Below are 24,670 nucleotides of genomic sequence, written 5' to 3'. Positions count from 1 at the left end.
TGTATTACAGAAAAATATGCTAAGAACTAAAAAATCTTGTGGAAGTGAGAAAGATGTGAGGGAATATACAATTAGGCAGAAACAAAATTTTGAGCATTCAGGTCGAAAACCTATGTTGTTAGCACCTATATTACCTGTTTATTTTCATAATTCATTATGATTGTAAATATATAAATAAATAAATAAAATTATGAGCACAATATTGTTTGGGAGATTTTTTTTAAGCATATGATATTTTTGGGTGCAAAATGCTTCCAAACATATTATATGTTCACATAATAACATATTGTTTTTTGGAAGACAACGTTATTGAATTTGGATGCAAAAATACAAAATGTTTGGAACTTAGACTACCCAAACATATATTGTTTAGACCAATATGCTTTCAAACATATTATATATTGGAAGAGATCAAACATATAAATGTTTGGGCAATACCCAAAAATGTATATGCTTGAAGCAAAATATGTTTGGGAGTATATGTTACAGAAGCGATTTTTTGTGAGGGTGTATCGGTCCATAATTATATATAGCCCCCATATAAACCGTTCCCCAGATTTGATCTCCGGAGCCCCTTAGAGCAGCAAAATTCATCCGATCCGGTTGAAATTTGCAACGTGGTGTTAATATAAGACCGCTAATAACCATGCCAAAATTGGTCCATATCGGTCTATAGTTATATATAGACGATCCCCAATCACACAAAAATTGGTCCATATCGGTTCATAATCATGGTTGCCACTCGAGCCAAAAATAATCTACCAAAATTTTATTTTTATAGAAAACATTGTCAAAATGTTATTTGTATAGAAAATTTTGTCAAAATTTTATTGCTATAGAAAATTTTGTCAAAATTTTATTTCTATACACAATTTTATCCAAATTTTATTTCTATAGAAAATGTTGTCAAAATTGTATTTTGTCAAAATTTTAAACTTAATTATATACGTATTTAATCGGTCTTTTTAGTATAATATATACCACGTATGGACTACCTTGCAATTTAGAAGACGGTGTTAAGAAGTTTTAAGATACCTTGCCATCGGCAAGTGTTACCGCAACCCAAGTAATTCGATTGTGGATGACAGTCTTCAGTAGAAGTTTCTACGCAATCCATGGTGGAGGGTACATAAGCTTCGGACTGGCCGAACTTACGGCCGTATATTCTTGTTTCTACATCATAGAATGAATTAATTAATTCTTCTAACAAAAACCAATAACTAGCAACAATCCTTTAAAAATTTAGTTTAATTTGTCAAAAAGCAAAATATTTGGACTAAGTTCATATTTCATAAAAGTTTAGTTTGCATAAAGCCATAGAACTTACAAAAAATCCAATCCCCTTGGAATTTAAATTCCTTTGTGGCTATTGTTTATAAAAGCAGACTTTCAAAGACTAACAACCCAAAAAACTGTCAATCATTTCGAATACAAATGAAATACTTCATGGTAAAAATAAACGATTTTTATGTTTACTGTTTCTGGCATATCAATGCAACTTCAAAGTGAAAGCTCTTTAGAAAATCAAAACCACAAGTTTAAAGAAATTTTAGCAAAATAGTTCAAAAGCTATCATTCATTGTATGTGTGTATGTAGGTGTGTGTGCGTGTATAAGGTGTTGTGTTTCACTTTACCCTTTCGTTTTGATAAATGTAACTTCAAAAATAAAACAAACAAAAAATCTAAAACAAAAATACTTCAGCTATGCAAATAATCCTCAGCCTTCATGAATACCTTCTAATATGCATACGCATAGCTCCCACGTTCTAAACGAGTGAAGAAAACAAAAAACCATACAGACTAAAATCTACATAAAATGTAAATGGAACATTCTCAACAAGTTTCCTCGTAAAGCATCGGCACTGATGCTCAAGGTAATACTGAAACAAGAAAAAGTTTCACGTACCAATAACAAAATACTGGCAAAATTCCACTAACAAACTAAGGGGGTTTTTCCAACGAACGCATATATAACGCCAGGAGAAGATCCTCTGAAAAACCTCAAAATGTGGCATTTATGGTTTGTTTTGGGAAACATTTTCTTAGAGTTATTCTATGATACTTGAAACTTTTAGCGCATCAATGTTATTTCACAACTATGTTATTTTCACAAACATATATGGGCAAAAAATTTCACCACTAGAATATTCATTGCTAGCTGAAGTGCAAAATGTTATAAGTGTGTTGATATTGTGCGACTATCCAAGTATACATTTTTCTTAGAGTGTACCTAGAGATTTCAATGAATGTGTATATGACTCCTTACTCATTCAGTTTGATATTTTACACCAACTTACTTTAAAAATTAAAATGTTGTTTTACCATCATACCCTACCATGCTTAATTTGCCTTGAGAGCCTTATGTAGGGTTTAACACAAACAACTGAATGACGATTCATCTGGCGTTGTCGTCATAGCTGTTATCTCTTCTTGCAAAAAGAGCGAAGTGGAGCCGCAACAGCGTAATTTGTTACGTGAAGTATGGCGTGTCAATAGTAAACAAAGAGCATGCCATAGCATCTGGTTGCGCGTATGTATGTGGGTTTAATACCGAAATTCATTTAAAACTCCACCAGTCTTTCTGGTCACATATTTGCATCAACAACTTATGGGACGCTGGTTGCTTTATGTGTTGTTCACTTTATATGTTCTAGAAAGAGAAACGAGGGAGTGAGGAAAAATTATAAAAAAATCCTGAATCTTTTTATACCCTTCACCACTACTAAGGTTTAGGGTATAATATGTTAGGTTAGGTGGCAGCCCGATGTATCAGGCTCACTTAGACTACTCAGTCCATTGCGACACCACATTGGTGAACTTCTCTCTTATCACTGAGTGCTGCCCGATTCCATGTTAAGCTCAATGACAAGGGACCTCCTTTTTATAGCCGAGTCCGAACGGCGTTCCACATTGCAGTGAAACCACTTAGAGAAGCTTTGAAACCCTCAGAAATGTCACCAGCATTACTGAGGTGGGATAATCCACCGCTGAAAAACTTTTTGGTGTTCGGTCAAAGCAGGAGTGGAACCCACGACCTTGTGTATGCAAGGCGGGGATGCTACCCATTGCACCAAGGTGGCTCCCTAGAGGGTATAATAAGTTTGTGCATTTGTATGTAACGCCGCGAAAGAATAGTCGTAGACCCAACTTTTAGTATACCGATCGGCTTAGAATTAAATTCTGAGTCGATTTAACGATGTCCGTCTGTCTGTCTGTTGATGTATTTTTGTGTGCAAAGTCCAGCTTGGAGTTTAAGTCCGATCGTTCTTAAATTTGGCATAGGGTCCTTTTTCGGCTCAAAGACGATCCCTATTGATTTTGGGTCATATTTAGATATAGCTACCTTATATATTTATAACCGAACTGGTCATAATTGACGTATTTATCAACCGATCCTCTTCCAATCTCGTAAGTCGAATATTTTGTGAGTCTCGCAAATTTTTCAGAATATCAGTCAAATCGGTTCAGATTCAGATATAGCTCCCATATATAGCTTTCGACCGATTTACACTCCTATGGCGCCCGAAGCCAAACTTTTACTCCGAGTTACGTGAAATTTTGCACAGGGTGTATAATAAACATTATAAATATGCGTACCGAATTTGGTTGAAATCGGTTCAGATTTAGATATAGCTTACATATATAGCTTTCGCCCGATTTACACTCCTATGGCGCCCGAAGCCAAACGTTTACTCCGAGTTACGTGAAATTTTGCACAGGGTGTATAATTAACAATATAAATATGCGTACCGAATTTGGTTGAAATCGGTTCAGATTTAGATATAGCTTACATATATAGCTTTCGACTGATTTACTCTCCTATGGTCCCAGAGGCCAAAGTTTTACCCCGAGTTACATAAATTTTTCATAGGGAGTAGAACTAACATTATAAATATGCATACCGCATTTGACTGAAATCGGTTCAGATTTGGATATAGCTTCCATTTATATCTGTCGTCCGATTTACAGTCATATGACCACCGTAGATCAAAATCCTTCCGATTTACTTCTAATTGGGCACAGGGAATGGAAATAACATTTTTATTATACATGCGAAATTTAGTTGAAATTGGTTCACATTTAGATATAGCTGCCATATATATCTTTTGTCTGATACGCACTTATATGGCCCCAGAGATCAAAATTTCACTCCGATTTACTTGAAGATTTGCACACAGAGCAGGACTAACATCCTTGCTACACGTGCCAAATTTGGTCAAAATCGATTTAGATTTAGATATAACTCTCATATATATTGGCCCGATTTAGATTCATATGACCACGGACGCCAAAGTTTCATTTCGAAAATTTTGAAGTTTTGCACTGAGAGGTCAATTAAAATTTTAGCAATGTGTGCCAAATTTTATCACAATCGGTTCAGAATTAGATAAAGCCCCCATACACTCAAAAAAAAGTTTACTTGGATCCGAAGATTTTGACCTTCCCTTAAGGATTTTGGTATTGATTCCGAGCCAAAGATACGGCTTCTTTAAAATAAAGAATTTTTTAGCGACCCATCTGGCTTTAAATCTAGGAACAATAAAATTAAAATTAGGCTACAGATCTCATTTATCAAATTTTCATTCTCTTTTCGCGGTCTATTAATAAAGGTACTCACGTACAAACAAATGCCAGTTTGAAAATCCAAATTATAACGGATACTTCAACTTAAACAAACTTTTCTTAATTCCAAAAAAATTAAAAAAAAAAGATACTAAATCCTCAAAATAAGTCTTAGCCTATATTTGAAGCGTTTTTATCTTAAATCTAAAGTTTCAATATTTCAGTTAATTTAATGACAATTTCTTTAAATCAAAAATGTGTTTCTTTACTTTAGAGAAAATTAGCCTTAGTACAAAGACATGCGACTTTAACGGAGGTACGCAAATTTACAAAATTTTGTGTCCTAAATTTAATGAAAAAAATTTTTGAAACAAAGATTATAAACTTTATTTTAATTAAAATTTTCTTTGTTTTAACGAAATTTGTCCTTAATATTTTGTAAATTTCGCATCCTTAAATTTAGGTTGCGAAACTCTAATTTCATGTAAATATGTTTTTCAGTGTATATATATTCTCCCGGTTTTAGCAAATATGGCCAAAATACCCACATGTTCCTTGTAAAATCGTCACTGTTAAGTCGAAAACTCGCAAAAATGATTCAAGTTTACCTAAATTGATTTTGAGTGAAGACACTTTGTGAAAGTTTAAAAAATTTTGTCCAAATCGGTTCATATTTAAATATTTGTATATAGGAATATAAACCTTTATATAGCTCCTAACAAATTTGTAGGTGTTAAGATGGTATCAAAAATTTTGGTATACGTAGTGGTGATTGGTATAATATAGTCGGCCCGCCCGAATTTAGACTTTCATTACTATTCGATTTCATTTCGTTTAGTTTTTCACTATGTCTATAGGATATATATAGTGACAGCTTCCTGAATCCTTTGCGCAACCAATTTTACAATCTCCACTTGCCTTTCAAATGTATCTGAAACTATTAATAGGTTCCGATTTGGGAGCCGAGGAAATAAATTTTTCCAAAGCCTGGACGTTGTTTTGGGGCATTCCGCTGCCCAAAAAGCATGACGGTGTAATGATGCGACTATGTACTGTTAGTTTCTTCAAGGACTCGTAACTTTAACATGCGATCTAACTCAGCGGATATGGGCTTCTTTTTAACGGGGGAAACAGGGAAATGTCTTTGTTTAATAAGGCTCGCAAAAACCATTTCTATAACATGCCACAGGAAACAGGTTTTGCCCAATCCTTGCTTAGCTAACAACGGAAACAATCGTAACGACGGAATCGTGGTAATTTATTTCTCTATTCGCTAGAAAGCTCTCTCTGAGAGGAAAATAGCTAGCTCAATGTGAAGAGACCTCCTTCCAGCATTGGTGAAAAAGTACAGACCAATATACAACCCATTCCTGTTTTGATCATTTTTTAGTCGTAAAACTATAACCGATTTCTCATAGCTATTTCATGTATCCTTTCTCTGACCCCACCTTGCTAATAGAGCCTCGTATTCTGTACCATTTCATCATAATCCCGATTTTCACACTTGATTTTTATAGACAACATATAAAAATACACAAAATATTTTTTCATCAAATTCTTGGTTATTTTTTTAACTTTACCCTTTTTTAAATTGTCGTTTGGGACACCAACGCATACCAGATCATCAGATAAAACACGAGCCTTGGTGTGGGCTCAAGGGAATATTTTGTGAAAGATGTTGAAATGTTGTTGGTGATTGTTAAGTAAATATTTGCATATTTTTCTGTTAAATTAAATTTTGAGGAAAAGTAACATTATGGGTTTTCGTTTTGCCGCCATCCGCCTGGCATTTCATCTACAAATCTATGTCCTGGTATTCCTATTTTATATTGAGAATGCCATTGGCTTACTTGTATGGGGATGCCAAAATTGGTAGATTTTTATCTTTCGTACAAATTTCCCTCTTTTTTGTTGTGCTATAACCAAAAATTGACACAAAAATTTACATAAAAGCAAAACGACTATAACAACATATCCCAAAAGGGAATATATATGGAGAAGCAACCCATGAAATTGGCCTGCCTGCAAGAAGGTAGTCCTTTAAACCATTCAAGCTGATATTTTAATAATTTTTAGTATCATTTCACCGACAAAGATTCCAAAAACACATACAGATACATAAATTCACATTCAATGATGATTTTCTTACTTTTCCCTTCACTTACAGAATTTATTCACAGTTCGGTGCGTTATATTGAAATGTCCAACACCCACCTGCAGAGTGTCGATGATGAGACGTTCCAGGGATTAAGACTGAAAACATTGAAACTTATCGACAACGAATTACAGGATATATCTGAAAGAAGTTTTAGGTGAGTCCTTGGTATATTACCAAAAAACGTATTGCTTATAACTTATTTGGGTACATTTACAAAACAAACATAAAAATTTGTGGGGCCAGATACACAGAAAAATATCTCCAAAATATTTTCCATTTAAATTTTGATTGAAGTTGAAACTCTTATGAGATCAAAAGAATTTTTTCATCTGAAAGTAAAATAATTATCAATAAATAAATAAACAATTAGTTGAGTTTTGAGATCGAAATCAACTAAATTTTTAATTAAACAAATTTAAAAATTGAAAGTGCCGAAAAAATCAATTAAATATTTAATCAAGTGTATTTTTAATTTCCATTTCAAGTTTTGATTGATACAATAATTTTCGTAATTAAATAAATTTCGATTTAAACATTAATTGATTCAATTAATTATTTCGTAATTGTATCAAAAAAATATTTCATTGGTATAAAGGAAGAGTTTATACGAATCGAACATTTTATAATTTATACATTTGTTCACCAAATCATAAATGAAATATATAACAAAAATATTGAAGAACGTTGGCTAATATATGTGGATTATAAGGCCACAATTCAAAAAATTAAATATAGTAAACTGTAATTATGAAACCGAATAAATAACGAGATTTACTATCAAAAACGTCAGTAATAGTCATAGTGGGTCTCATACTCATCTTACTCTCATACTCATACTCATTTCACTCTTATATCCTCTACTATATGTTTTATACCATTTTTATACCCTAAACCACATAGTGGTCAGGGTATAATACGTTTGATCGGCCAAAAAATGTGCCTACCAGAAATATTGACTTTAGACCCCATAAAATATATACCGATCGACTCAGAATCACCACCTGAGTCGATCTAGCGCTTGGTGTCCGTCCGTCCGTCCGTCTGTACATGTATTTGTTGTTCACAGGATTCCGGTCGCAATTATTAACCGATTTTGATGAAATTTGGTACAGGGCGTTTTTTGGGCACAAGGACGAACGCTATTGAATTTGGAAGAAATCGGATCAAATTTAGATATAGCTCCCATATATATGTATCGCCCGATTTCGACAAATGGGGTCACGTTGCGCGTTTTTTCAAACGGATCGTCACCAAATTTGGCAAAAGGTAATCTTTTCCATCGCCCTTCAAGTCTGCAAAATTTCATTCAAATCGGTTCAGATTTAGATATAGCTCTCATATATACGTATCGCCCGATTTTCCCAAATTTGGCCACAAAACCTTTATTTATCAACCGATCTTACTCAAAATTGGCTAAATATAATCTTCTATAGCACTAACTATATGTGCAAAAAATCATCGAAATCGGTTCAGATTTAGCTATAGCTCCCATGTATATGTACTGCCCGATTTTTCTAAATTTGGCCATAAAACCCTTATTTATCAACCGATCTTACCCAAATTTGGCTAAATGTAGTCTTCTATAGCACTAACTATATGTGCAAAAAATCATCGAAATCGGTTCAGATGTAGATATAGCTCCCATATATGTATCACCCGATTTTGAAAAATTCGCCCCTAATAACCTTATGTTTGACCATACAGGCCTCATTTCTTAACTGATCTTACTCAAATCTTGCACAAGGTAACCTTTTGTGGTATTAATCAAACCCGCAAAATATTATGCAAATTGATTCAGATTTAGATATAGCTTCCATATATATGCATCGCTCGATTTTCCCAAATTTGGCCATAGTACTCTTATTAATTTTATTAACCAATGTTACTCAATTTTCAAAGTTTGATGTACTAGCCGATCGTACTTGTAGCTCTTACATAAGAATATTGCTCGATTTTTACAAATTTGTATTTATTACCCACACCAATTTAACGATTTTCTCTTTTTTTAATAATGGGCTCAATATTAGTGGCATACAAACTCCGTAGGTGCAATAAATATTAGGGTTTTTCTAATATTTAGCATCTTAGCCACAATGTAGGACATTTTCACTCAACATAATTTGTAATAATTTTTACATTTTGGTGGCTCTAGAGGAGGAAATTAGAAGCCGGCAAGGCTTGATCTTTAACAATGTGTGGTAAACTTTATTTCTGTAGAAAATTTTGTCAACATTTTATTTCTATAGAACATTTTGTCAAAATTGTATTTCTATACCCAGCAAAAAAAGCATCGCCAAAAAATTAATGAAAATGTTCTTTTTGGATCCGGAAGTGGTGCAAAATTGATGCAGAAGCGATGAATTTAACATGGGCTTGTCATAGGACGGAAGTCCTCCATTTCAACAGCCGTTGCACTGAATTTGCATCACTTCTTTAGGTGGGATCCGCATTCAATGTTTTAAATGTAAATTAAAAAATTCTGTGATATTTTGTCAAATAAATAATTTTTATAATTTTGTACAATTTTTAATGGATTCTAACGCTTGTCGGAAACGTTTGACCTCAAATATTTTAAAAAATCCACAATTTTTCCAGATTGGATTTTGCATTTTTTTCGACAAAATTTAAATAATTTGTACCATTTTATGAATTCTTACTCTGTTTTAACCTATTTGAAAGAAATAAAGTTAAAATTACCCACTAAAAGTATGAAAAAACCAAATTATAAAAAATTGAATTAAAAGAACTTCCTGGGTAGTTAAAATAAAGAACATCATTGGGAGTGCATCTTCTGGAAGTGCTTTTAAAGTTGTGCCTTTGGAAGAACTTCCAAATTTTTTTGCTGGGATAGAAATTGTTTCAAAATATTATTCCTATAAAAAATTTTCTCGAAATTTTATTTCTGTGGAATTTTTTCTCAAAATTTTATTTCTATAGAGATTTAACAAAAAAGATTACTAATATGGGTAGAATTCTACCAACTGTGGCAACCACCACGGTTGGAAAGTAGGGAACTTTTTTTGTCCTTGTAGGGTAAACCGAACATTTTCCCTGGCAATATTGACTATGAGCTATAGTCAGATTGACACAAAGCACCCATAGACATGTACTCCTTAATTTTCTTAAATATGCAACTGCGGTTTATCTCCCAGACCTATATGTTACCCCACAAATGCTTATGATTACTAATTCTGTAATGGTGGTTTAGGGTATGAATGGTGGTTTAGGGTATGATATAGGGGCCCCGCCCGACTTTCTACTTTACTTACTTGTTTTATTTTGTTAGTAATGCTCCTGATTTACCCCAATAGTCCGTCTGCCCATCCCTCAATCTTCTGAAATGACGCTACATTCCGAAAGAGACAAGATATCCGCTTGAATCTTCACACAACTACGTCTTATTTGAACAAAAGACATCTGTCCGTTTACTACTTTGCGGTAGTGCACATGGATTACATTTGATTGTTATTCCATTTCCAATTCATGGTATTACCGATATCATTATTCAATTCCCACATTGGCCACACATATCGCCTATACCCAATTTTCTCCTATGTGTGTTTACAAAAGTCAAAATTTTCATTCCGATTTTATGAAAACTTGTAGCCTATATACCATAGTTTAACATTTCTACATTTAATTCAAAGTTAAGCAAGCTAGTTATCATTTTGCTGATAGCGGGGTTTTCTTTGATCATCAAAAGAAAAGAAATGATAAGCAAGAGGAAGAAAGTGGAAATAGGAAATGCATGTGTTGACCCTGTTATACACATATACATCCATACTAATACCACTCAACACACATACAAGTATGATTGTAGAAAGCAAACAGAAGAATAAAGAAACCCCCTCTTAAAGCCATAAAGAAGCTTATAAATATTAATGGGAATTTAACGAAGAAACAGAATTTCTTGCAGTGCGCTAACTGAATAACCATAGAACTGACTTATGAGCAGCCAGCAGAACATAAATATACATACACACCCACCCACATACACTACTTACATACACATCGGTCAGATATGAGAACCACAAACAAGTTGTTAGGTGATTGTATTACAGCAAAAAAAGGATAATTCTAAAATATATTTTCTATTAACTCGAAAAATTCGTCTCAAAAAAAAGCCGGCGTGTTTGAACAAAGCACATACTCAGCAAGGATACAAGCACTCAAATATATCTTCAAAAGAAATCAATAACCACAAAACACATGCATGTATATTTGCCCTTATAGAATTATGAATATTAAGGTGGCTACAAATAAATGACCAATTGAAAATTCATGTCGTATTGATGATACAGAAAGTATATGATTTTTAGGCAACAGGTATTGGGTATGGGAACCAAAAGTATTCGAAATTTAAGCCATGCGTGTATGACTAAATCAAAGTGGGATAACTAAACTTGAATGTGAGCGCACTACCGTTGTTGCGGTACCTTGGTGGATAAAATAACATAAATCTCTAATCTCCTTCTGGCCAATCGAAATAGCTGAAGCAGTGGGCATTCAAAGAATTGCATGAATCATATTCCATACGCAATTCTGAACATGAGAAAGCGGATCGGGGTCTACATTTACTCCTTCCGAACAAAAAGAGAAACTGGTGCATACCCGAGTCCGCCACTGAAGGGTGACGCCTAAAGTTTTTGTTATTCACAAAGTAACAACCACATTAAATAGTTTCACGCAGAGAAGGAATATGAACACCCCAAACATGTTTCAAAAGCAACATTTTAATTTTGGATGTGGAACATGTTACCCATTCAACAATACTAATTTGCTCCTGAAACATGAAGTGATCATATACCGCAAAGGATAGTTGTCACAATTTCACGAGAAATTAGAAATTGTGTGTCGATCTATGTTTTGATGTAGCCTCCATACATGGACGAAAAAGAATGTTTTTCGTATGTTTGGGAGTAAAAATTATATGTTTGGAACTCAAATTTTTTAACACAATATTTTTAAGTGCAAACATATAATGTTCATTAACTAGCATAACATATTTGGGACATATATGTTAATATGTTAGAACATATTATGTTTGGTACATAACATGTTTGTAAATATAATATGCTTAGATGCAAACATATATTAATTTGGAAATAGCCTATAAACATATATGGGTTTAGAAAGAGAGACCTAGAGAGTATGCTGCAAGAAAAATAATGGAAGTAACCAATTGGCACCTTATGTTAAATACACAAAGAAAATATTGTTAAAATTGTTTACTACCAGTATATGTCCTAAGGTGAAACATAATATGTTTGAACAATACAAACAATATTTTGTTTGGACCAATCCTGAAAATATATATGCTTGAAGCAAAATTTGTGTTACAGAAGCGATTTTTTGTATGGTGTATAGACCGATCTTCCGATCTTACTTCTTGGTCTTCTAGAAACTGGGACCGTAAAAAGATGTGTCGAAAATGGTCCGTATCGGTCCATGTTTTGGTATAGCCCCCATATAGACCGATGTCCCGATTTTGCTTCTTGGGCGTATAGAAACTGTATTTTCTACCCGATTTCCCTGAAATTGAAAATCTAGAGGTATTTTAGGACCATAAAGTGGTGTGTCGAAAATGGTCCGTACCGATCCATGTTTTGTTATAGCCGCCATATAGACCGATCTCCCGATTTTTATTCTTGGGCTTCTATATAGACCGATCTCCCGATTTTACTTCTTGGGCGTCTAGAGACTATATTTTCTAGCCGATTTGCTTGAAATTGAAAATCTATGTTAAATACACAAAGAAAATTTTGTTCACTACCAGTATATGTCCTAAGGTGAAACATAATATGTTTGAACAATACAAACAATATTTTGTTTGGACCAATCCTGAAAATATATATGCTTGAAGCAAAATGTGTGTTACAGAAGCGATTTTTGTTTTTTGATGGTGTATAGACCGATCTCCCGATTTTACTTCTTGGTCTTCTAGAAACTGGGACCGTAAAAAATGTGTCGAAAATGGTCCGTATCGGTCCATGTTTTGGTATAGCCCCCATATAGACCGATCTCCCGATTTTGCTTCTTGGGCGTCTAGAAACTGTATTTTCTATCCGATTTCCCTGAAATTGAAAATCTAGAGTTATTTTAGGACCATAAAGTGGTGTGTCGAAAATGGTCCGTATCGATCCATGTTTTGTTATAGCCGCCATATAGACCGATCTGCCGATTTGTATTCTTGGGCTTCTATATAGACCGATCTCCCGATTTTACATCTTGGGCATCTAGAGACTATATTTTCTAGCCGATTTGCTTGAAATTGAAAATCTAGAGGTATTTTGAGATAACAAATAGATGTGTCGCAAATTGTGCCTATTGGTCCATGTTTTAGTATAGCCCCCATATAGACCTATCTCCCGACTTTATTACTGGGGCTTCTAGAATCCGTAGTTATTATCCAATTTGGTGGAAATTAGAAATCTAGAGGTATCTTAGGATCATCGGTCCATGTTTTGGTATAGCCCCTATATACACTGATCTCCCGATTTTACTTCTTGAGCTTCTAGAATTCGTAGTTATCACCCAATTCGTCTGAAAGTGGAATTCTAGAGGTATTTGAGGCTGAGCTATTAACAAATATGTCAGCAGAATATGGTGTGTTTCGACGCATGTTAGAGGCTATACTAACTCTACATAGACCGATCACCAGATTTAACACCTTGGGCTTCTAGAAACCGTAGTTTTTATTCGATTTGCACAAAAATGTAAATATACTGGAAGTTTAGACCCTCAAAAATATGTATCGCATTTATTTTTACCGGTCCGTTTGGTAAGGCATCGATATAGACCGATTTAACTTCTTGAGGGTACACCTAAAGAAAAAAATATTTTCCTTAGGAATGAAATTTTGGACAAACGAAATTTCCCTTTCGTATAAAGTATTTTCGTTTAGAGCAAACTAATCCGAATTTTTGATAAGCGATTCCACTATTGTCTCTGAAATTTGTGTCAAAAGAAAACTTTGCTTGTTTAAAATTTCGTTCCTCAGAAAAAAAAACACTTCTTTCAGGGTATAACAGGCGCACTGATCATGAAAATGGCTTGGAACTGAAAGTAAAATTTCCAGATTTTACTAATCGTATTCATTTAAATAATGGCAGAAAAAAATCTACAGATTAAAGATTTCAAATCTAGTCTCCATAGGTAGAATCTGGTTGAACTGATTTGCTTGGTAGAAAATTTGTCATCAAACCCCCTAAAATTCTATATATTATCAAGAAACCCGCTACGACGAAGAGTTTTCAAAGTAAACTATTATATTTGATTCATGGTGGTGGCTATTTAAGATTCGGCCCGGCCGTACTTATTGCTGTATATACTTCAAAATGTTTATTCTTCTGTCATATGGTAAGCACTTACCGTGTAGATTTGACGGACGAAAATTTTGAAATTGAAGTTGAAATGCCGTTCCGCTTGGAAATTCGCGTATATACCGCATAAGCAGTATTGCATATACTATGTAAGGACCAAATTTTCTTACAGAATACTTTAATATTGTAATTTTCCCATCATGTAGTCGGTGCTCGATGTAAGCATCTATCGTCTACTAACCATCCAAATTTGATCAATTACCAGATATGGACCCCATATAAACCTAGAGGCTACTACCTCATACTAGAAAAAAAAATTCTTTTGTCACTCGGACCATGTTCTTGCAAAATATTTATTCCCTATTTTCACACTCTACTTAGTTATATTTGAACAAAATCATTTTAAACAATTATGGTGTATATGTATCGGGGCTAAAGGAACCACGAAACCAACAGAACAGAACAACATTCGAGTTTGTGTTTAAAGGTTTGGGTAAAATGTTCATGTTATGGTTTTGGCTATGCTGCATTTGTTCACCATCACAAAAGAACCTATAAAAGAAAATAATGTTGCATTTATACTCCGCAACAAAATAAAAAAAAAAAACGAAAATTATTTTCCAACTATACAATAGTCACAGCTAAGAAGAATATTACATAGTTGAAAAGAAAAAAAGCAAAATATCTCATACTAACTCCTATATCCATTTCCAGAAAGCCACATATACTTCGAAACAGATCTTAATAGATATCAATATACGTACCATAAGTATAGTATACATACATTTCAAATATGGGTTAAATTCTTATATGAAATCCGTTTGTGCATGTGTATGAGTGAAAGAGAGCCAGTATTTCGTACTACTATAACACCACATGATATGATTTATTGCTAGGGATTTGTTCAACTTTATTTTCAGAGTAAAAAATATGAACCAAAACGAAAGCCCAACGTAAATGTGGTAAACGGAAAACTTTCCCCAAAAAAGTGGATGAATAATTCCTAAAATAGTGGAGGAAAAACGAAATAACGAAGCATATAATATTAATTCAGAGCTTAGCAGGATGGAAATGATAAACTGTAATAAATAATCTATAAACGAAGCAAATGAATACATTTGCTAGTTAAGAAACGAAATTGAAATAAGCAAACAAATAGGAAAGAAAGATAAACCAAATTAGGAATTTCCATTATAAAGAAAATATCTACTTCTCCAGGATGGGATAGTACACTGAAAATAGTTTGAACTGTTCCAAAGATATGGTTTTATCAAAGTCCCTTAAAAGCCTGATAACAACAACAACCTAAATTCGAGTCATCAAGGATGTCCTCTTCAAAGATCTCGGTGACTCTGGCAACTACTATCGCTTCAGCTTTGGTGAGTTTTGAGCCTTAGGTTAGATTGCAGCCCGATGTATCAGGCTCACTTAGACTATTCAGTCCATTGTGATACCACATTGTTGAACTTCTCTCTTATCACTGAGTGCTGCCCGATTCCATGTTAAGCTCAATGACAAAGGGACCTCCTTTTTATAGCCGAATCCGAACGGCGTTCCACATTGCAGTGAAGGCAATTAGAGAAGCTATGAAACCCTCAGAAATGTCACCAGCATTACTAAGGCGGGATAATCCACCGCTGAAAAACTTTTTGGTGTTCGATCGAAGCAAGAATCGAACACACGACCTTGTGTATGCAAGGCGGGCATGCTAACCATTGCACCACGGGGGCTCCGGTGGTTTTGAGCCTTAGAAACATCCTCCATCATACGATGTTCTTCAATGACTGCTTTTTTGGTATTTCAACCAACTTCGTAAGAAGACCTAATCGGAACTGGACATGCTTTTTTCAGTATACCAACCAGCCTCTTCGTGTCGAGGATTTGGGAAACTTTTCCAGCACCTGTGAGTAGACGCCAGGGAGAGCAATCTAAATTTTCCCATTTGTGCTTTGAAATCAGACCTTCCATGGCTCCCCTGTTAATATAGCCATCACAAGAATGTATTTTGCATCTGAGGCAAACGATCTGTGATCTATTTTAGAAGGTGCACGCAGAGAAGGAATATGATCACCTCAAACATGTTTCAAGAGCATAATGTTATTTTTGTATGGTGACAATGCAACATGTTTGTCACTAAAATGTTATTTTCTCGTCAAATATAACCTGCTTGCCAAAATCAGATACATGATTTCCGAGAAAATAACATGGTTGCGAAACCATGTTACATGGTCACCACCCAAAAATAACATTTTGCTCTTAAAACATGTTTGAGGTGATCATATTCCTTCTCTGGGTGTGGCAACTCATCATCATCATCGATCGTTCCCTTTTACTAACTTCAAGAATTCCTTGTGGATAGTACATTGAAAACAGCTTGCATAGTTTGAAAGATATGGTTTTATCAAAGTTCCTTAAAACCAGATAACTACAACTTAATTTTGAAACATTAAGGATATTCTCTTCAACTTGAGAATGTGAGTAGACGCCAGGGAGAGCAATCTACATTCTTAGTGCTTTGAAATCAGACCTTCCATGGCTCCCCTGTTAATATAGCCATCACAAGAATGTATTTTGCATCTGAGGCAAACGATCTTTGATCTCTTTTAGAAGGTGGCAACTCATTCGGCGATCATTCCCTTTTGCTAGCTTCAAGAATTTTTTGTGTCCCAATTTCTTTAGTAATAAGTACCTATCACGCTAAATTTAAATATTTCGATTTAGAAAATTACGTCACTTCTGTTCAACGGTTGGAAAATTATATAAGTATGATCTCTAATATATATTTCTCATATGATAATACACTACTTCATTAGGGTGTTTTAATTTGAATTTTGATGCTAGCCAAAAAAGAGAAATGTTGGCTTAAAACTGATTGTGATTTTCACCATTTTTTCTAGTGTAAATTCGATTCCAATTTGTTTCCGGTTTTTGTTAGTAATTTTGGCGATCTATTCGATATAACCATCCAGCAAATATGTGTTGCAATATTGTTACAAATGTTCCTCAATCGTACGGAACATTTCCCACACATGCCTTCTAGGAGTTTCGATGGAAATGTTTATGCCCTAGGGGTAAAAACTACAACTACTATCAACAACCACAATATTCCCCTGCCACCGGATCGTATATTGTCATCCCAAACCCCAATAGCATTAGAGCATCTAAATTCCCCTATGGCTTATGAGTCTTCACCAAGCAATCACAAAATTATAGAAACCCCAACAAATGCTAAGTTTCATGCTTTACCATAGGCAAGTAGGAGGCTAGCCCATCATGTGTCAATTGCGTATTATGGTTATTTTGTACTCCCACAGCATCACCTCCTAAAATTCAAATTCTAGCATTTGTATGTGGAGCACAATAAGTCTCCGGCACTATTACCAGCAGTTTTATGATAATGGTGTTGTGGAAAGACTTTGTCCTGGTCCGTGAGTGAAATATTTAGGTCAGTCAAGTGGAAAACAAATGTTGCGCTCATTGAATTTTTGTCGGATCAGTAGTGTACATTGGGCGAATGAAATTTCTGAAGCGTTCATATGTTGGTAGTTACAGATCGCGGCAATTGAATTATGTCCGCTAAAATTGAGGGATGTGTAAAAAATATTGAACTAAAACTTGGGGGGGGGGGGGAAATCATTTTTATTATAAAAGATGTAAGGAACGGGCAAAGTCGAGCTGGACCGAGTATATTATACCCTGTACCATTTTATAGATCAAATTTGGCATGCCTAGCTAGAATGTTAATTGTACTCCCTGTCTAAAATTTCACGTCAATCGGAGTCATAGGAATTTAAATATATGGGAGCAATATCGAAATCTGTACCGATTTCAATGAAATCTGTGCCAATTGTACTCCTTGAAGCAAATCAAGGCGAAACTCTGGACTCTAAGGACAATTAAGTGTATAGCGGGCGAAAAATATATATGGAAGCTATATCTAACTTTGAATCCATTTGACCAAACTTTATATACATAGCTAGAATGCTAATTCTATATTCCGTGCAAAATTTCACGTAAATCGGACTAAAACTATGGTCTCTGTAGTAATTTGAGTGACATAAGCCAAAAAATGTAAATGGGCGCTATATGTTATCTAAAACTTAACCGATTTCTTCCAAAATCTATGTAGGTTCTATTCTCACTTAAAATTCATATCTATGCCAAATTCGATGTCGATAGGACTAAAACTGCTACCTACTTTAATTACAATAAATGTGTTCACAGACAGAGCAATATTTCCAAAGACACCATGTGCCTATCTCATCTCCTTCTGGATATCGCAAATACCCAGAAAAGGAATATGAACACCCCCAACATGCCTCAAGAGCAAAATGTTAGTTTTTGATGGTGAACATGGAACATGTTTGTCGCAACCATATTATTTTCTCGAACATAATGTATCTGATTTCGGTAACCATGTATATTTGTGCTAGAAAAAAACATTTTTAGGGACAAAAAAATTTTCACGTTACCGTTCAAAAATAACATTTTGCTCTTGAAACAAGTTTGGGGTTATCATATTCCTTTTCTGCGTGAACACATGCACTATACTATTATGATACTGTGTTCCGTAGTGTAGTTCAGTTTATATATTTGGGAATAGGCTGTTTTCCTAATACAAAACCCTTATACTCTGGCTTATAAGTATCAGCAAACATTGCACTTAATTATGAATATCTAAAAGTCAACACATCCTTAACCGCAATATCTGAGAAACAGACATATAGTGCAATAGACCAACAATAACTCTAGCACATTGTTCACTGAGAAAGTAAATTCCCCCAAACGATAAATCGAAAGCAATGCATATGCAAACCAACCAGAGGTAATGTGAAAACCCCAATATGGCCTTCCTTCATTAGGAGCATCATTACCCGATATCCACTGAATGTATGGCACACTTTGTAAAATGTTTATGACCTATCTACAATTTACCCAAATTCAACCAACTCCAATTGTAATAGCATTCGATCAACAATGAAATGAAATCGACATCCAATGCCCGGAAAATACTTTGCTCTAGATGGTGAAACAACAAAGCCAAAAGGCACTGCAATGCATTCGAGGAAAGTGCAAGAGAGGAGAGAAATAGTATTCGTACAACATCATTTCCGTTTCCGCCAAATCAAAACGTACAAATGGCCCAACAATTGTTGGCTGATGTTCGTTAACTTTTCATTTTACAGAGAATGATGCACAACCCCATGCACAACGATAATAAGAATGAAGAGAAGCAACGACCGAATGCCAACAAATGAATGAGTGAATGAGTGAATGAATGAATGAAAATCCAGTCATACATATAAATGAGTTGTTTCCTTCATTGCATTGTTTCCCTCAATCGACATTTGCGTTAAATAAGCTTTATTGAGTTGATAATAACATTTACCAAATACTAGCTCACATACACATACACATACACAATTCGTTCTGGTGTAAGCATCCTGATTGGAAATGGAACAAAGGCTAACAAAGGCAATGGGGTCTACCACGTTTTTATGAATGTGAGTTTAGAGCTAAGTATCCATAAAGGAAGTACTTGCAATGCCACACAATAAATGTGAGAATTCTTATATGTTGTAATTATTCTATTGTGAACCACTGTGCACAATACTTCACACAACATAATCATCTACCATATATAATTGTAATGATTCTAAATGAACAAATCGAGCAATTATTGTCTTTGATTTTGTACATTTTGATCATTGTCTAACATTGAGCACATAAATACTCATACACATACATATAAACACACGCAAACACACACACAAACTGCTATAGTAACTGCAAACATTTTCTATCGAAAATGTAGTTTGCCATGGAAGAATAAATGTTCTCGAGTGTTATCATCTTGTTATCAACAAAAGTCCCCCCCACTGTACGATATAATCCTCGGGGGTCGAACTATAGGCTAAGTGATCAATGCAGTTTGAGTTAGAGGTGTGCGCGTGACACGAAATTCTCGTGAACAAAACCTAAAGCAACTCTCGTGAATATGCGTGAATAGGACTAAAATAAATACTTGGTGCGTGAGCGTGCATGAGAAATAAAATCGGTTCATGAATGTGCGTGAATAAAATTTCTGCAAAATCACGCTCACGAAAATAATCAAGATTTAATTCACACTCTTATGTTATCTGAAATTAATTTGGCTCTCGAACTATATTCTATTTTTGAATTTGGAAAATATCGTGAGTTTCGTGAATTTGTTGTGAATCACGTGAATTGTCGTGAATCGTGCGTTAACGTGAGTCTTTAAAAGTAATTCGTTCGTGAGTACTGATTTTCATTTCGTGAATGTGACTGAGTGGGATTGGCTACCACACATAACGTGCGTGAGTGTGCGTGAATAAATAATTTAGAATCGTGAATGTGCGTGAGTGAAATTTCAGTCACGCGCACACCTCTAGTTTGGGTCATGAAAGTAGCTTCATTTCTAAACAGCTCGTTTGACAGCTGACTGCTTCAGTGGCAGTTAATTTTATTGTTTACAAGCTTACAAAAGCCATAGCTAAATTGCATTCAAATATAAATTTATTCGTGATGGAATTCCAGCGTGATAGTGTGTGTGATTGCTTTAGATTTAGCTAGAAAACCACTAGTGACTAAATTGCTTGTTTCTCATACCACTGCTCGTTAGGGTGACATTGCCAGTGTTGCAGTGTTGTGTTGAACGTTAGGTTAGGTTAGGTTATGTGGCAGCCCGATGTATCAGGCTCACTTAGACTATTCAGACCATTGTGATAAAACAGTGGTGAACTTCTTTCTTATCACTTAGTGCTGCCCGATTCCATGTTAAGCTCAATGACAAGGGACCTCCTTTTTATAGCCGAGTCCGAACGGCGTTCCACATTCCAGTGAAACCACTTAGAGAAGCTTTGAAATGTCGCCAGCATTACTGAGGTGGGATAATCCACCGCTGAAAAACTTTTTGGTGTTCGGTCGTAGCAGGAATCGAACCCACGACCTTGTGTATGCATTGCACCACGGTGGCACGGTGAACGTTAAAAAACACCGGGAATGATCCGAAAAATAAAGGCCACATTTGATCGAAAACCACGCCGAAGTGTTAAAAAAACTTGCTCCTGAGCTGAACATATCGATAGAACTTAAGCAACTCACATTGAAAAATGAGCTTGGACTATAACCATTGAAGTTTCAAAATGTGCAAGAGCACAAAAAATGAATAGACTGGAAAGAGCTTGCAAGAAAGTGGTCAGTTACTGAATTTGGTTTCCTCCGATAAAAAAAGCCATTCGAAATTAAGCAACAAAATGATCGGGTTGACTTACCAAAGAGGTCAACCCGATCGATTGCTCACCAGAACTCAAGCGCAGTTTATGGTAATGGTGTGGGCCGTCCATTGGGCCAAAACAAATGCCAAATATTATCGGGAAATGTGGTAAAACATTATTGAAGCCCTGGGGAGACAAATTTTTCGACCGCAGGCTATACACATCCAAACAGGACTCAGCACCATCGCACCCAGCATGCATCAACCGGCAAGAATGAGTTAAAATGAAGGTTCCTCGCTTCATTTCTAGCACACAATGGCCACCAAAACCTCCGAATCTCAATCCGTTTGACTTTTACGCTTTAGCATTTTAGAGAGTAAGGGTGGCATTAAAAAACACTAAAGTTTCGACCATCTGAAGACGACGCTTCACAGGGAGTAAGCCAAAATGCCGCAGAGCAACTTTCGTGCATCGTGGGATGGCTTTTGTCGACCGTTTGAAGGCACAATTCGTAGTAAAGCTTCCAAATTTGAACAAATATAAACTGATTCTAAATTTTTGTTTCAGCGAAAGAGATGAAAGAGAGAAGACGATAAAATTAACTTTTAAATGCTTGCAGGGGTTCAGCAAACGGAAACGGAATCGGAATCTTTCTCTCTCTCTCTCTCTCACACACACATAAATCTTATTGAAAATTACATACACAATAGCAATTAAAAATGTTCGAGTGCCACACGAGAAGCCAAGAGTGTTGTTGTAATGGTAATGGTTCTGTTGTCGCGCTATAGAGAATACAATCGATGGCTACATTCCCAATTGTATTGGAAATTATTGAAGTGCACATTTATTTTCCAATAATCCCGACACATTTAATATGAAACATGTCATTGCCATTCACTGTCAATCAATGGTCCACAATGACTGTATTTCATTGTATTTGTAAGAACCACTTTATGTGCAGCTCTCTTTTCCTGATAATGGTTTTTTCCTTGCCTAAAGCAAAAACAAACAAAAAAGAGACCAAAGTAAAACACAACTATGGTCAATTTTAATTGTGTTCCACAGTCACATTGAAATCATTTTAATGAATAATTTTGGCAAAGACTAAATGTTTTTAGTGTAGGGCCTCACCATAATTTCAGACCCATGACCATATTTGAATGTGCGTGTGTGTATGTGTGGCTGTTTGTATCGCAATTTAATTGGAGTGTGTATTTAAACAAAGGATTTATCACTTTCAATTTCAATAGGCAATAACTTTACAAATCAATGCAAAATGAATCAAATGAAATTATCAAAATCACAAACAGCCAATAAATTTGGGTTTACTATGGCAACTTTTGTGGCGACTATAAATGAACCACAATTCTACGAAATTTCGTGATATGCATTGTATTCACTTTTAATTAAACCAATGCGTGGTATTTTAATTAGAGAAGTCTAACTCTTTATGTTATCAAAATAGAACATAAAGTGAAGAAAAGGGTCTTCAAATCAAATCGAAGAAGACATTATCATTTACTTTAAGAAAATGCGAATTAATCAGCCATTAAACTGTTATTGTAAAGGGGACTAAAAAACATACTGACGTGGTTGAGTTAAAACCATTTAAAGGGAATTATTCCTAGAAATTTATTATCTTGAAAATAACTCAACGGAGCAGTAAATATTCTTTGCATACCTGCTACCAGGATTTGATATATGCCAAATTGGTTTATATACACAGCAAAAAATTGTGTGGGTCAAATTTTGGGCACAAAAAAGACCATTCCGGTACACAAGCGCAACCGCGAAGCCATTTCAAATTAGTGTTTAAAATTCTTGAAGGCCACTCTTATACAGTTTCTGTCGTGGCAGTTATGTCGTGGCAGTAAAAAAACAGAACACTGGTTAACAGCTAACGCTCTCGCATTGCATACAAAGGGTCATATGTTCAATTTCAGTTTTGACCAAACATAGTAAAAATTCTCTATGGTGGATTATGCTCACGGAAATGCTAGTGACATTTCTAAACGTTTAAAATATTTTCTAAATGGTTTCACCATAATGTCAGACGCTGTTCAGAGTCAGCAATAAAAATGAGATCACTTGTCATTGAGCTAAACTTAGAATCGGACAGAACTCTTTGATAAGAGATATGTTCACCACTTGTGGTATGACAAAGCACTGAAAAGTCTAAGTGAGACAAAATAAGGGGTTACCACTATTCCTATCACAATGGAATTAATAGTCTAAATGAGCCTGAAAATAAATCGGGCTGCCACTTTAATCTAACCTAATCCATGGATATTTCACCATCAGCCTCGCAACCAAATGGACTACAAACTTCCGTCCAATCAATCATATTTTCCCGATTTGGAATCGCTATTTTTATACCCTCCACCATAGGATGGGGGTATATTAACTTTGTCATTCCGTTTGTAACATATCGAAATATTGCTCTAAGATCCCATAAAGTATATATATTCGGGGTCGCGGTGAAATTCTGAGTCGATCTGAGCATGTCCGTCCGTCCGTCCGTCTGTTGAAATCACGCTAACTTCCGAACGAAACAAGCTATCGACTTGAAACTTGGCACAAGTAGTTGCTATTGATGTAGGTCGGATGGTATTACAAATGGGCCATATCGGTCCACTTTTACGTGTAGCCCCCATATAAACGGACCCCCAAATTTGGCTTGCGATTGCTCTAAGAGAAGCAAATTTCAACCGATCCGGCTTAAATTTGGTACATGGTGTTGGTGTATCGTATCTAAGAACCATGCCAAAATTGGTCCACGTCGGTCCATAATTATATATAGCCCCCATATAAATCGATCCCACGATTTGACTTGTTGAGCCTCTAACAGAAGCAAATTTCATCCGATCTGGCTGAAATTTGGTACATGGTGTTAATATATGGTCTCTAACAACCATGCAAAAATTGGTCCACATCGGTCCATAATTATATATAGCCCCCATATAAACCATCACCAGATTTTACCTCCGGAGCCTCTTGGAAGACCAAAATTCATCTGATTCAGTTAAAATTTGCTACGTGGTGTTAATATATGGCCTCAAACACCGATGCAAAAATTGGTCGAAATCGGTCAATAATTATATATAGGCCCCATATAAACCGATCCTAAGATTTGACGTCCGGAGCCCCTTGGAAGAGCAAAATTCATCCGATTCGGTTGAAATTTGGTACGTGATGTTAGTATATGATATCCAACAACCATGCAGGAATTGGTTCATATCATTCCATAATTATATATAGCCCCCATATAAACCGATCCCCAGATTTGACCTCCTGTGTCTTTTGGAGTAGCAAAATTAATCCGATCTGGTTGAAATTTAGTACGTGGTGGTAGTATATGATATTTGACAACCATGCCAAAAGTGGTCCA

At 35.2% G+C, this 24,670-nt stretch overlaps 1 protein-coding gene across 1 annotated transcript in view; it reads left to right on the top strand.

Moving 5' to 3' along the window:
- The window catches only part of LOC142223212 (uncharacterized), a 284,670-nt gene that overhangs the window by 249,272 nt on the left and 10,728 nt on the right, over positions 1 to 24,670 (top strand). The window contains exon 4 of the mRNA XM_075293064.1: positions 6,732 to 6,876. Within this exon, the coding sequence (XP_075149179.1) occupies positions 6,732 to 6,876 (145 nt within the window). The remainder of the gene's footprint in view (positions 1 to 6,731; positions 6,877 to 24,670) is intronic.

This window comes from Haematobia irritans, chromosome 2 (genome assembly GCF_050003625.1).
Source record: "Haematobia irritans isolate KBUSLIRL chromosome 2, ASM5000362v1, whole genome shotgun sequence".
Lineage (NCBI taxonomy): Eukaryota > Metazoa > Arthropoda > Insecta > Diptera > Muscidae > Haematobia > Haematobia irritans.
This window is presented reverse-complemented; position numbering and strand designations above follow the sequence as displayed.